At 45.6% G+C, this 14,762-nt stretch overlaps 1 protein-coding gene and 1 pseudogene across 1 annotated transcript; one reads left to right on the top strand and one right to left on the bottom strand.

Annotated features, from left to right (window-relative positions):
- Positions 1-409: 409 nt before the first annotated feature.
- On the bottom strand, positions 410-1,081 carry LOC147958191 (histone H3.2). The gene has a single exon (XM_087533988.1). The coding sequence runs from the start codon at positions 978-980 to the stop codon at positions 570-572; it is 411 nt and encodes a 136-aa protein (XP_087390114.1). The 5' UTR covers positions 981-1,081; the 3' UTR covers positions 410-569.
- Positions 1,082-12,243: 11,162 nt separating this feature from the next.
- LOC147958192 (small nucleolar RNA Z247) lies at positions 12,244-12,385 on the top strand (annotated as a pseudogene).
- The last annotated feature ends 2,377 nt before the right edge of the window (positions 12,386-14,762 follow it).

Genomic DNA, 14,762 nt, shown 5'->3' on the forward strand with positions numbered 1-14,762 from the left:
CTTAATTAACAAGACCTGAGAAATGGAGATAAAAGTAGGATCACATCCATTGCAAATTTTGAACTAGCTAGCAGACGACACATAATTCAGAATCACATCAGATGTCGCCATTTCACCTTCAGCTAATCAGTATCAACTAGCCCTACCATAGTTCAGAATCACATCAGACAGAGGCTTAAGCTGAAATGAGTTAACCAAACACCTGTACAAACATGCAAAGAAACTGAATGACACAGCGACAAACAAAAAATAACAGAGCGCCCCAGCAAAATCAAGAAGCCAATGGGACACAGCATATCGTCTAATTCCATCACTGCAACAAAATGGTACGTACATGTGACGAGAACGCCATTGCAGAATCACGGAGCAATTTACAAGCAAAATTAAATTCATTCGAGCATCAGATCGATAACTGAACTTTTCCATTGCCATTTCATTCGAGCATGACGATACATAGGACCAGACGACACATCATATCAACACCGACAAACAGAAGCACCGGACACACACCCGGATCACAGGACAAGAACAGCTACTAGCCAGTATTACCGGCGACCACGACGAACAGCCTAGGCGCGCTCCCCTCGGATGCGGCGTGCGAGCTGGATGTCCTTGGGCATGATGGTGACGCGCTTGGCGTGGATGGCGCACAGGTTGGTGTCCTCGAACAGTCCGACGAGGTAGGCCTCGGCGGCCTCCTGGAGCGCGGAGACGGCGGAGGACTGGAAGCGGAGGTCGGTCTTGAAGTCCTGCGCGATCTCCCGCACCAGGCGCTGGAAGGGGAGCTTGCGGATGAGCAGCTCCGTGCTCTTCTGGTACTTGCGGATCTCGCGGAGGGCGACGGTTCCCGGCCTGAACCTGTGCGGCTTCTTGACGCCGCCGGTCGCCGGCGCCGACTTGCGCGCCGCCTTGGTGGCCAGCTGCTTCCTCGGCGCCTTGCCGCCGGTGGACTTGCGGGCCGTCTGCTTGGTGCGGGCCATTGGGATGGAGGGGCTGCGGATCTGGCTGCTCGCTCTGGTGGTTGGAGGGGAAGATGAGATATTTCTTCGCGGTGGTGGATTGTGGATTGGAATGGAGGTGGGTTTTAAAGGGGATCCGGGATGCTTTGCGCGCCGTAATTTGGGGGTTTGGGTTTCGGCCACGCGGGCTGGGCGGCGGAGGGTGGGATCGGCGCCGTTGGATCGCGGCCGGATGGAGGGCGGGGATTTGGGCTCGTGGCGTCACGCGGATCGCGATCCGTGTGCTCGACGAGCGGTGCCGTGGACTGGTGGACGCGTTCGTTTTTGTAGGCTGGTGAACGAGTTTCCTTTTCTGGCATTTACTGCTGCTAGCAGGTGCTGCCAGTAAAGCAAAATGCATACTTGCCCCTAATTTCTGGTGGTTGTGTCCAAAACGGTTCTCAAACAATTTGAAAATACATGATAGAGCACACTGGGTATGAGATTAGATGGTAGGATTTGTCTATATTGTTTGCTACTTAATTCTCAACTGAATGAGGATGGTGATAGGTTGTTGTCGAAGGACGAAGAAACATATGACATTGTGAGAATGGTAAAGAGAGGGCACAAATGCATGATATTTTATTTGGATCATCAAGACAACTACAATGGTGGAGGACAAGAACCATTCTTTAAACATTTAGTTGAGATGGTGTACACGGGCTACCTTTTGATATTGCTTAAATGTAACTACTTTCCTCAACCCTTTTGCTATGTTTTTTTGTCCAATAGCTTGCATAGTCTGAACAAAAACTGATAGGATTGATGATGTTTTCAGTAGATTTTTCCAGTGGTGTTGCTTTTGTGCACTAAAGGTCCGTAAGAAAATCCCCACAAAAATAATTGGAAGATTCATGAAAAAGACCACAAAAGCATGCCATGGGGGCTTCAGTGGAGCCCACACAACTTGGTCACATGGTGACATCGTGTGGGGCCCACAGGCAACTCTATACGCTCCTCTTTACCCTTATTACCCCCCCCCCCTCCCCCCCCCCCACACACACACAACCACACCCACGAAATTATGGACCCAATTTTTTGTTGATTCTCTTCAGGGCAGGAGCCGTCACCTTCTCGGGGGGGGGGGGGGGGGGTCTAGAAGTGTTGGGGAACGCAGTATTTCAAAAAAATTCCTACGATCACGCAACATCTATCTAGGAGATGCATAGCAACGAGAGGGGAGAGTGTGTCTACGTACCCTCATAGACCGAAAGCAGAAGCGTTAAGAAACGCGGTTCATGTAGTCGAATGTCATCGCGATCCAACCGATCAGTAGCGCTGGCCTAAACAAGCGCTACTGCTACAAAATAGATGTAGTGCCACAGCTGTAGCGCTGGCGCCCGCGCTACTGGTAACTCAAAAACCAACACTATTGGTAAGGTTTTCCCTAGTAGCACTAGTAGAAAAAAGGGGTTTTGGTCCAGCCAGAAAAGAGCATTAATCCCGGTTGCATTACGAACCGGGGCTAATATGGGCATTAGTCCCGGTTCAAGCGGCGAGGGTGCCATACAGGCATTACTCCCGGTTCAAATGGGACCTTTAGTCCCGGTTCGTGGCACGAACCGGTACTAAAGGTCTCAACCCCATTAGTACCGATTCGTGGCATGAACCGGTACTAATGGGGTTGAGACCTTTAGTACCGGTTCGTGCCACGAACCGGTACTAATGGTGCAATTTTCAAATCCTACCCCCCCCCCCGGTGCATCGCCTTTTCAGTTTTGTAAAAAGCAAAAGAAAATGATAGAAACTTCAAAATTTAAAATCCTTCGAGATGTAGTTATGTTACTACATCTACTAGTTAGGAAAATTTTAAAACTTAAATTTGGACATGTTTTGCAAAAAGTGTAGGGAATATGTAAAACAGCTATAACTTTTGCATACGATGTCGGAAAAAAACGTATAATATATCAAAATGTTCGGAACGAAAATCCGCATCCGATGGAGACCACCTACAGCCTGTTTGCAAATTTTTAGAATCCTCAAATTCTAAAAGGAAAAAAAGTTATGCTCAAATTTCAGTATTTTTTTTGAATTTTTGTTAAATCTGGTCAAACTACTTATTCAAGAAGTATTAGTGTTACTAAATAATTATTCAAGAATATTAGTGTTACTAAATAATTATTTCAATTTTTTTGAATTTTGGTCAACTATGGTCAAACTGTGGTTAAACTACTTATTCAAGAAATATTAGTGTTACTAAATAATTATTGATTTTTAGAACAATAGTTTCAAACTCAAACAGTGAAACGTGTGACTTCATGCTCAAGCTAAATTCCTGAGGGTTAATAGGATTGACATCTTACAATTGTCAGGAAAACAACAAGTGCAGACTTGGAAACGAGGGAAAATAGAACCCGGAAGTTAAGCGTGCTCAGGCTGGAGTAGTGAGAGGAGTAGTGAGAGGATGGGTGACCGTTCGGGAAGTTAGATGATTTGGAATGATGAGTGGTGATTAGAGATTAAAGGTTAAATTGAGCAGTGATGAGGGGTGGGTGATTAGAGATTAGAGGTTAAAATAATTCAGAAATTTGAAATTCAAAAAAAAAATTTCAAAAAAAAAATTCAAAAAAAATCATAAAATTTGCTTTAGTACCGGTTGGTGTTACCAACCGGGGCTAAAGGTGGACCTCCAGGCAGCGGCCACGTGGAGGGCCTTTAGTCCCGGTTCCAGTTAGAATCTTGGGGATCTCGTAGTTGGAATCTCGCGCCACTCTTTCGCTCCTGCTCTCGTCCAGCCGATCATCGTATGGTATGTTTTTCCATGAGGAAGTATCATATTCTGGCTTTCAACTAAAATAAGTTGCCCCTTTCAAAAGCTGTGAAGAACACTTATAAATTGGTAGTCTCGAGGCTCAACACATCTATTACCGCCTTCTCATTTTTGAATTGTTTGGATTGCTTACCACACGTGTCACATGGTTACTATTGCCCTCTTCTCATAGGAGAATTGTATTGATCAGCATGTTAAACACAAAACAATGTAGACTCTGAGAGGAAACACGGTTTGGGGATATTAGCTAACATTATTCATAAGTAATAAAGCACAAAATACACTCAAGTTGGGCCAAGACCGGACTTCTTGGACAGTGATTTTAATTACATGACCTTGATGAACTGTTTTTTTAGGGTGACCTTGATGGACTGTTCCTACTAACTACAAGTGATACAGTTACACACTTGCCAGAACTGGCTAAACAATACATACATACATAACATAAATACATAGTATATATCCCCTAGAAAACATACTGTAGAATATACATAAAAACACATGACGTATGCAAAATCTCTGCTCGACGCAAAAAGAATCTGCCTTCAGTTGTTACACTCTAATCATCCGACGTGGCAGCATGGACTAGAAGGCCGGGCAAATCTTCCTGATGATCCAGAGGTCTCTAGCCGTTGCCGCCAAAGGTCTCCTCCACACAACCACCTAGGCCCCCTCCTATTCACCACTAAGCGGCCACATCGGTGGCGGAAGGAGTGGGGACTCATATATTTTTTCTTTCTACTTAGGTTTTGTTTCCCAAGCCAAATCGACGAGGTGGTCACGCCAATGACATGGTGAAATAAGGTCTCTCTGGCATGTCCCTACTCCTACGTGGTCCAATCCGGGGCCGACGAAGGGCATGCCAAATTTTGTTGCACCGGATCTGTTGGCTATTGGCGTGGTGACCTCGACATCTTGTTTGGTGTTGTTCTGCGGCATGGTCTGGTTTCGCTTTCTCTTTGGACCGGTGGTGATGGATTACAGCCTATGTTGTGTGGGTTGATGCCCCAACCGATGTTTCCTCAACTTTTTATACTATCTCGTTTCATTGGGCGAGTAACCATGGCGGTCTTTAAAGCCAGATATGTCGAGGACGTCTTCGGCTATCCCTTTCCTTTACTGTTGGTTCAATGTAATTTTCAATCACCGGCGAGAAACATACAATTGAAGGAAGAAGAAGGCTAGTATGATTTTCAATGTAATTTTATTTTTTTACAAATCGTTCCGCGTCCAGTTACCTTTCCATTGCAATGGATATTGTCTTCCTTGATAATTATCAGATTTAAGATGCCTTCGTATGTCTTTTTTCTAAAGAAAAAACCTTTACTTCCCATTCTCCGCGCCCCTCAACCTCCGCCACCTCGATACAACGACGCATGTGGAAAAGAAAACGAAGCCATGTGTCAAAAAATGAAAGTGACACGCACATGCATCGGAGCGCCCATATCTATCTGTATACCTGGAATGTTCAACGTTCTTGAACCAGTTGTAGTAACTAATATACTGATCCGACATTAGATGTTTGGCGTGCTCCGCGGCCCCGGCCTCGGCCGCGCTTCTTGTTTTATTGTGTGTGTTTTGTGTTGGGCTTGTTGAGCTATGCCCTCAGCAGTACCTTTGGACCTCTTGTTGTGTGGCGTGTGTGTTCTGAACTAGTCCATGTATGTGTGCTCTCGGTGGTTTGTTTTATTTATAAAGCGGGGCGAAAGCCTTTTTCGGTATATACTGATCCGACATAACAAAATGTGAAGCCAAATGCCTCGCTATAGAATCTCCACAATCTAAGCACAAACCTTAAGTGACTGAACGACAAAAAATACACTATTCTAAGACAAAGCCTTCAAGAAGGGATCATCATATGTACGTTGATGTGGACGAGTTCAACCGAAGTTCAAATTTGGAATTTTCGTCCCTTGGATTCACCTGGTATTGTTTCAATAATTAGTAATATATGGTTGTGTGCATTAGTCGATGCAAAGGCTAAGGGTGATATCTTTCTTTTCAAAGGAAAAAAAAACATAACGGAATGTGCAGGAGTTGTTAGAAGAAGAAAAACAGGTTGGGGAGATTAACAAACATGTTTCATAAGTTAAGCATAAATACACACAAGTTGGGCAAGGCCGGAGTTCTTCAACACTGATTTTACATGACCTTGATGAACTCTTCCTTGCTCGTACTAACTACTGGTGATACACACTTACTTGCGTTGGCTAAACAATAAATAGTATATACATAAAAACACACTGACGTTTTGCAAAATCTCTGCTCCAAGCAAAAAAGAAGGTCCCATCTTCAAATGTTACACTCTATCTTTCGTGTACATGGCATAGCCTAGAAGGCCGGGCAAACCTTCCTGATGATCCAGAGAATAATGCCCCATATGAGCTCATTCTGTTTGGCCTTCACCTGATGATCATGGCTCCTCGCACTGATGTTTATTCTCTGAACCTGGCTCCTGAGAGCAATGGCCTCCACTGCCTCGTACACCATTATTTCTTTCTCAGGCTTCTGCTGCAGATACTAGCTAGTTGCATGCAAAGTGAAGAAGAGACTGGTTGGTTGTTGCTGGGAAGACTCGAGGATCCATTGATATCTCGAGTATTTGTAGTTCTAGAGCTTGATGTTGCGGAAAGGCAGGAAGGCATGTAGGAAGGAAGCAAGGAGGAGCTGGCTAGCTTGGCAGCCAAGGTAGTACAGGTACAGTCAGCAGTAAGCAGGATGTGTCGCCATGTCGGGGACTCTGATTGAGTGATGGGTTAAGCAATCAAACTACCTGTGAATCTGCGATGACAACGACGCCCGGGATAATTTGAGAATGTTTCGTCGCCGTCACGTTTGGAGACGAGTAGTCAGAGCAGCAAAGCAGTGCTGTTATGTTTTCCTCATAATTTTTGTAACACTTGGTGGCGGCAAGATAGATTGACCACCCATTACTTACTCAAGAGTTGACGTCTCTTTGGCACTGAAGAAAGCAACGGTTGCATATTTTACTTGCACGTGCATGCATGAAACAGTTCTTAGCTACGGGATGATTCGATTATTAACCGGTTGAGCACTTCACGAGTAAAAAAGAAACATATTGTGGGCCCAAAATCGCGAAAACATCCCTGAAAATTCAAGCTGCAAATTGCACCGCGCGGGGCTACTTTTTTTTGGGAAGAAAACATTGATCACTTGTTTAGCGCTTTTGGTGCCAAAACAGGCAAGGGGCGCACATGTAGGTGGCACCATATAATGGCTCGAAGTGGACTGACTTTAGCATATTTTTTTGTAAATAGTGCAAACTAGAAGGATTAAACTGTAAAACATCAGAGAGGATAAGATTTTCGCCCTCCAGTGCAGTTCTACTGAGACGACCACTATTCCCCGGTTGTTCTTCGCCTAGCGACGCTCTCCGACTACGCGGACGACACCGCGGAGCTGCCACACCATCCCACGTCCAATAACGCATACTTCGCCGCGGTCAACCACCTCTCCGCCATCATATGATGCGACTGCTGCCTAGAGCGCACCCTGAACCACATCTGCCTCCTGTGCCCTCCCGCCGGATCTCACGCTCCGAGTCATCCGTGCCAATGCCCCCTCCTAGCCCCTCCACACCAACCATTTCCACGTGTGGCTCCGAACATATTCCGCCTTCTCCCCTCCGCCGATCACCTCGCAGGGCTACTCCTCACACTTGTCCAAGCATCCCCCCTCACCCATCTCTGGACCCATGCCTTTGACATCCGAACACTTGACCTGACCTTTCTCCGGGAACTTGTTCGACGGTTATCTCAATCGCCTCCCCCACTTCTGTGCACCCACACCAGCGAGGTCTACAACGACCTCCTCGATGTGCTCTATGCCAATGACAACTTCACTGGTGGCCCCCAAGTGCCGAAGCTAGGCTCTCACTCGCCGGAGATAGGCTCACCGACGCTTGGCAGGGACTCGATTGGCTATTTGTTTTGTTTTAAGTGGTAGTTCAGCAAAAGAAAACATGGCCTGCTTGTAATTGTTTTGGCATGTCAGTGCCTGCAAGTGGGACCGCCCTTTCAGTCTTGATATCAGACGAGCTAATAAGAGAGCGATCACGTTGTTTGTAGAAAAACTAGCCATGCACGTTATGCAGTTTAAAATTTGAGTTTCCGAGGATGTTTTCTTAGATTTGGGCCTGCAATGTGTTGTTTTGTTTGGCGTTTTACTCAACTCCTCGCCGTACGAAGCTCACAAGGAACTTCTTTTGCACCTCAAACCAAACAGACTCTTGTTCATATAAGAGAAAAACATCTCATGTGCCCAACCCTAGCCGCCGCCAAAGGTCTCCTCCACACCACCACTAGGCCTCCTCCTATTCCCTGCCAAGCGGCCTCGTCGGCGACAAGAGAAGTGGGGACCCACCTGTTTCATTTTCTTCTATTTAGGTTTTGTTACCCTAGCAGAACCGACGAGGTGGTGGTGGCAACGACGTGTTGAAATAAGGTCTTTTTGGCATGTTTCTACTCTGACGACATCTGATCTGGGGCCGACGAAGGGCCTGCGAGATTTTGTGTTGCTGGATTTGTTGGCTCTCTTCACATCTTAGCACTTGGTATGTCTATCTAAGAGAGCAATTGGTTAGCTATTGCTGTGATGACTTTGACATCTTCTTTCGTGTTATGCTGCAACATGGTCCGGTTTTTCTTTCTCTCTGGACCGGTGGTGATGGATTGCAAGCCCGTGTTGTGTGGGGTGGTGCTTCAACCGATGTTTTCTCAACGATTTATAGATTTCGTTTCAATGGGTGAGTGGCTATTGTGATCTTTAAAGCTTGATATGTCGAGAACATTTCCAGATATCCCTTTTCTTTATTGTTGGTTCAGTGTAATTTTCAACATCAACAAGTGTACAATTGAAGGAAGAAAAAGGCTAGTATGATTTTTAATGGAATTTTATTTTTATTGATCGTTCTGCGTCCAGTTATCTTTCCATTGTACTGGATATTTTTTCTTGATAATTATCAGGTCTTTTCTAAAAAAAACCTTTAGTTTCCACTCAACCTCCGGTGCGTGACAGTGGCCCTGGTCACCGGCGCTAGCGCCGCCTGCACCTCACCAGCATGCACCGATACCATTGACAGGCGCGCGAGAGAGAGATCAGAAATCTGGGGGATCTCGTAACGGGAATCTCGTGCCACTGGTTCACTCCTGAGCTCGTCCAGCCGACCGTATGGTATGTTGTTCCATGAGGAAGTATCATATTTTGGCCTTCAACTAAAATAAAATGCCCCTATCAAAAGCTGTGAAGAACACTTATAAATTGGTAGTTTCTCTCAATATACCTCCTCTCCTTATGGGAGAATGATATTTAACACGTTAAACACAACAAAATGTAAAGACCAAAGAAGAAACATGGGTTGGAGATATTAGCTAACATTGTTCATAAGTAAAACACAAAATACACTCAGTTCGGCCAAGACCGGAGTTCTTGGACACTGATATTACATGACCTTGATGAACTGTTCCTACTAACTAGAAGTGATACACACTTGCCTGAACTGGCCAAACAATACATACATACATGACATAAATGCATAGTATATATCCCCTAAAAACATATTGTAGAATATACATAAAAACACGTGACGTATGCAAAATCTCTGCTCGAAGCAAAAAAAGAATCCACCTTCAGCTGTTACACTCTAATCATCGTAGATGGCACAACATGACCTAGAAGGCCGGGCAAACCTTCCTGAAGATCCAGAGGATAATGCCCCGTATGAGCTCATTCTCCTCCGTGGCCTTCACCTGATGATCATGGCTCCTCGCGCTGATGTTTCTTCTCTGAAGCTGGCTCCTGAGAGCAATGGCCTCCACTGCCTCATACAACATTATTTCCCTCTTTGGATGCTGCTGCAGATGCTAGCTACTAGTAGTTGCATGCAAAGTGAAGAAGAGATTGGTTATTTGTTCTTGCTGGGAAGACTTGAGGATCCATATCGATCTCTCAAGTATTTGTAATGATAGAGCTCGGTGCTGCGGGAAGGCAGGCAAGAAGGAAGAGCTGGCTGGCTTGGCAGCCAAGGTAGTACAGGTAGTAAGCAGTACTAAGCAGGATGTGTCGCCATGTTGGGGACTCTGATTGGGGCATGGGTCAAGCAGTCAAACTACGTGTGGCGACGACGTTTGTAATCATCTGAGAATGGGTCAAGCAGTCAAAGTACGTGTGGGTGTGGCGGCGACGTTTGTTTGTAATCATTCGAGAATGTTTTGACACGACTAGTTCGAGCAGCAAAGCAGTGTTGTTCTGTTTTTATGACTCCATGGCACCGAGCTCTACGATTACAAATACTCAGGAGATCGATGGATCCTCAAGTCACCAATCTCTTCATCACTTTGTTTACAACCATCTAGCATCTGCGGCAGCATCCCAGGAGAGAATAATGGTGTACGAGGCAGTGGAGGCCATTGCTTTGAGGAGCCAGGTTCAGAGAAGAAACATGAGTGCGAGAAGCCATGAGCATCAGGTGAAGGCCAGAGAGAATGAGCTCATATGGGGCTTTGTTCTCTGGATCATCAGCAAGGTTTGCCCGGCCTTCTAGGCCATGCTGTGCCATGTACGGTGATTAGAGTGTAACAGCTCAAGGTGGATTCTTGTTTTGCTTCGAGCAGAGATTTTGCAAACGTCATGTGTTGTTATGTATATTCTACAGTATGGTTTTAGGGGATATCAACTATGTATTTATGTTATGTATGTATCTATTGTTTAGCCGTTCAGGCAAGTGTGTATCACTTGTAGTTAGTAGGAACAATTCATCAAGGTCATGTAATTATAATTAAAATCGGTCTCCAAGAACTCCGGTCTTGGCCCAACTTAAGTGTATTTTGTGCTTTACTTATGAATAATGTTAGGTAATATCTCCAATCCGTGTTTCTTATTTGGTCTTTACATTTTGTTGTGTTTAATATCAAACGGAAAAGAATGAAATCAACACTGGAGACACGCGATTTTAACGTGGAAAGCCCCTGCAACACGAAGGGGAAAAAACCACGGGCGTCAGCAAATCTTCACTATATCAAGGGAACTTACAAACTTCGGAGATTTACAATTGATCGACTTATCCCGTGTGGCGGCTTACAAAGGAGATATATAGCACTGGCGGCGAGCCTCGCTCCGCTCGCTCGTAAGAAGTTAGGCTTTACCTTTATACTTGAATTTGGATCATAGAGCATTCCAGATGTACAGATGGATATGGGCGCTCCAATGCATGTGAGCGTCGCTTTCATTTTATGACACATGCTTTCATTTTCCTTTCCACATGTGTCTTTGTATCGGGGTGGCGGAGGTTAAGGGGTGTGGGGAATGGGAAGTAAAGGTTTTTTTTTAGAAAGGACACCTGAAGGCATCATAAAGCTGATAATTATCATGGAAAACAATATCCATTACAATGGAAAGATAACTGGACACGGCCTTTGTCACAAGCAACATGAATCTAGAAACAAAAACTAAATTGGACGTGTCGTTGAGAATATATAAAAATTTGAAATTTAAACGGCAAAAGAAAAATGATGAAAGTGAAGGTAAGATGTGTGGAGCTACCAAGAGCTGCATGCAGGGTTCCATGGAGGCTGGAGCGCGCATGCGTATGCATCGCTAGCTGCAGATCTGCAGATCGAGATCTACCCCGATTCCCGACACGGCGGAGCGCATATGTAAATGTGTACACATGATTTGTGCAATATTGTCGAGCCAGTGAAAGTTGTTAGAATACATTATAACATGTATATACGGTATAAATATAAATCATATATACGCCGGTAGGCTAGCGTGTTGCATGGTTGTTGTAACCGGTAGTTGTGGTTGTTAGGATTCATCCTCATCGTCGTATATCTTTCTTGAGGATCAATCCAACACAACCAAACTACCAAATCTTGTAAACCTCTTTGCCTATATAACATGCAACGCGTCCCTGCCAGAAGTATACGCTTCATCCAATCTTTCATGGTATTCAGAGCCAACTTCCTCTCCAACATCCAAACCTAGTCATGGCTAGCTCCAGCTCCGCCGCCGCCGCTTTTGCCTTCATTCCCATCGCTGACAAGCTGCACCGGGGCAACTACCTGGTCTGGCGCGCGCAAGCCCTAGCCACGCGGAGCGCAGCTGATTGATCACCTCAACCCTGATCACCCGTTGCCGGAGCCCAAGCTTGCCGATAAAGACGGTAAGCCGACAGATGTGCCAAACCCGGCGTATGTTGTCACCCTGGCGCAAGACTCGCAGGTGCTGAGCTTCATCTTCAATTCGATCTCGCCACCTGTGATGATCCAAGTCGCCCACTGCACCAAGGCCGCCGCGGCATGGACCGCCATCAGGGAGATGTTCCTCTCCCAGACGCAGGCCAACATCGTCAACACGCGGATCGCCCTCTCCACCACCAAAAAGGGCACCGCGACCATCGCCGACTACATCGGGCGCATGAAAGCGCTGGGCGACGAGATGGCTTCAGCAGGCAAGCCGCTCGACGATGATGACATGGTCTCCTACATCCTCGCCGGACTAGACTACGACTACATCTCGTTTGTCTCGTCCATCTGCGCCGCGAGGACTGAACCAATCAAGGTAGCTGAACTTTACTCTTAGTTGATCGATTTTGAAAAGCGTCTTGCTATGTTCGAAGGTGGCTACCACTCCTCCCAGTCCTCGGCAAATACCATCTCTCGTGACCGTGGTGGTTTTGGCCGCGGTGGAGGTGGCCGTGGCAATGGTGGCCACGGCAATGGAGGAGGTGTCCGCGGCAACAGAGGCCGTGGCAATGGAGGCGGTGGTCGTGGCAATGGAGGCCGCGGCAACGGCAACGGCAACGGAGGAGCCGATGACCTTACTGAGGTCGTTTGCCAGATCTGCAAGAGGCCGAATCACACCGCCCTCGAATGCTACCGGCGCTTTGACATCTCCTACACCAAGAACGAGAAGAGCGCCGGATCTGCCACAACCTCGTCCTATGGAGTAGATACCAACTGGTATTTGGACACTGGTGCCACCGATCACCTCACCAACGAGCTCGACAAGTTGACCGTCCACAACAAGTACCATGGCAACGATCAAGTTCACACTGCAAACGGAGAAGGTATGGAAATTAGTCATATTGGTCACACTACCGTTCGTACCCCTATTCGTGATCTTCATCTAAAGAACATTCTTGCATGTGCCCGATGCCGCAAAAAACCTTATCTCCGCCCATCGCTTATCCACTGATAATCATACTTTCCTTGAAGTTCACCCAACTTTTTTTCTCGTCAAGGAACAGGGAATGAGGAAAACCCTTCTGCGCGGCAGGTGTAGACAAGGTCTCTACCCCGTATCATCGGCTCCCTTTAGCTCAAGCAAGCAAGCGTTTGGTGCAAATAAACTGCATGTTGAAAGGTGGCACAGTCGGCTAGGGCATCCGTCATCCACCATAGTGCGTCATGTTCTTAGCCAGAATGATATTCCTTTTTCTAGTAGCGAGTTAAATAAAGAAGGAGTTTGTGATGCATGCCAAATGGGCAAAAGTCACCAACTTCCTTATCCTAGTTCAAACAGTGTGTCTAAAGCTCCTTTAGAGCAAATTTTCTCCGATGTATGGGGGCCTGCCCGTGATTCTATCAATAAAAAAAACTATTATGTGTCTTTCATTGATGATTACAGCAAATTCACGTGGATCTATACCTATACTAATTACAGACTTCCTACTAATTCCGACGTTAATTAATTAAAAATTAGGAGCTGTCCATCTAATGGGACCAGGTTATTACGGTCTAGATTAACTCATAAAAGTTGCGGAAAAAAACTAAAAGAGATGCCCGTAAAATATCAACCTCCACCCTTTTTCCCATAAAAACACCTTAGAAGCAAACCCTATTCTCTCGCTCAATCTCTGACCTCCCTCTCTCTTTCACGTCTTTGTTCATATTCTCATGGAAAAGAGATCCACGTCTCTCTCAATTTGGAGCAACAAAGTTGGTCATGGATCCTTCTCTCAATGTCTCACGTCTCCCTCTCCCAAACCCTCATCTCTCTCTTCCTATCCACATGGAAACATATCTATGTCTCTCCCAATTGCAACAAGTTAGGGCATGGATCTTCTGTATCTCCGAATTGCAACAAGGCAGTTAGGGCGTGGATCTTCTGCGATCCTCTCCACATGGAAACAGATCATGTCTCTCCCAAATTGCTGCAAGGAAGTTATGACATGCTTCTCTAATTTATGGCATGGACCTTCTGCGCTCCCGTCTACATGGAAACAGATCATGTCTGTCCCAAATTACAGCAACCAAGTTATGGCATGGATCTCCTGCGCTCGTGCAGCTTATTACAATTTTTTCCCTCATCTAGATCAGGTTCGTCTTCTCAGTCCGCACACTGATTTCTTTTGAAATTCTTTTTTTCGGTTTGGATCTAATTCTTTTCGTCGTGTCTTTTAATAGTGCAGTCTAGGGATTCAATTTCCTTTATCGTGCATCTACTTGAAGCAGATGATAGCGATGGAAAAATTAAATCATTTTTCTCTATCCCTCCAAAAACAAGAAATAGATCTTTCTTCGGCGTACAAAAAAGAAACATGTACCATATATGTAGAAAAAGATACGTCTAAGTATAATGTCAATCCTTCCTGTACGGGTGGATCTCTATTTTCTCTACTAATTAAGCCTAACTTGGTCTTTGACTCTCTCTGTGATTTGGCTTCCCAATCATAGTTTTCTTAATCCCTCAACCAAGGGAGGCAGGGTGGGGGATATGGAGAAGGACGGAGCTCCTGCTGTTGGTGGATGTTTGCCATGTTGTGCCATGGAGAGAAAGGTAATCTTGAAGAACAATTATCTCACCAAGAAATCGACCATCCACGTTCCTTGCTGGCAGCATGACAAGACCTTGCCACGGTTGATGACTTCAACAAGGACGATTTTGATCATGGGCTAAGTAAACCCCTCAGCGCAATAGCAGGGTAAGCATGAACACTATGATATGTCCAAAACGAATAAAAGAATCATGTT

The sequence above is a fragment of the Triticum urartu genome, chromosome 7A (assembly GCF_056163025.1).
Source record: "Triticum urartu cultivar PI428250 chromosome 7A, HENAU_Tu73, whole genome shotgun sequence".
NCBI classification, from domain to species: domain Eukaryota; kingdom Viridiplantae; phylum Streptophyta; class Magnoliopsida; order Poales; family Poaceae; genus Triticum; species Triticum urartu.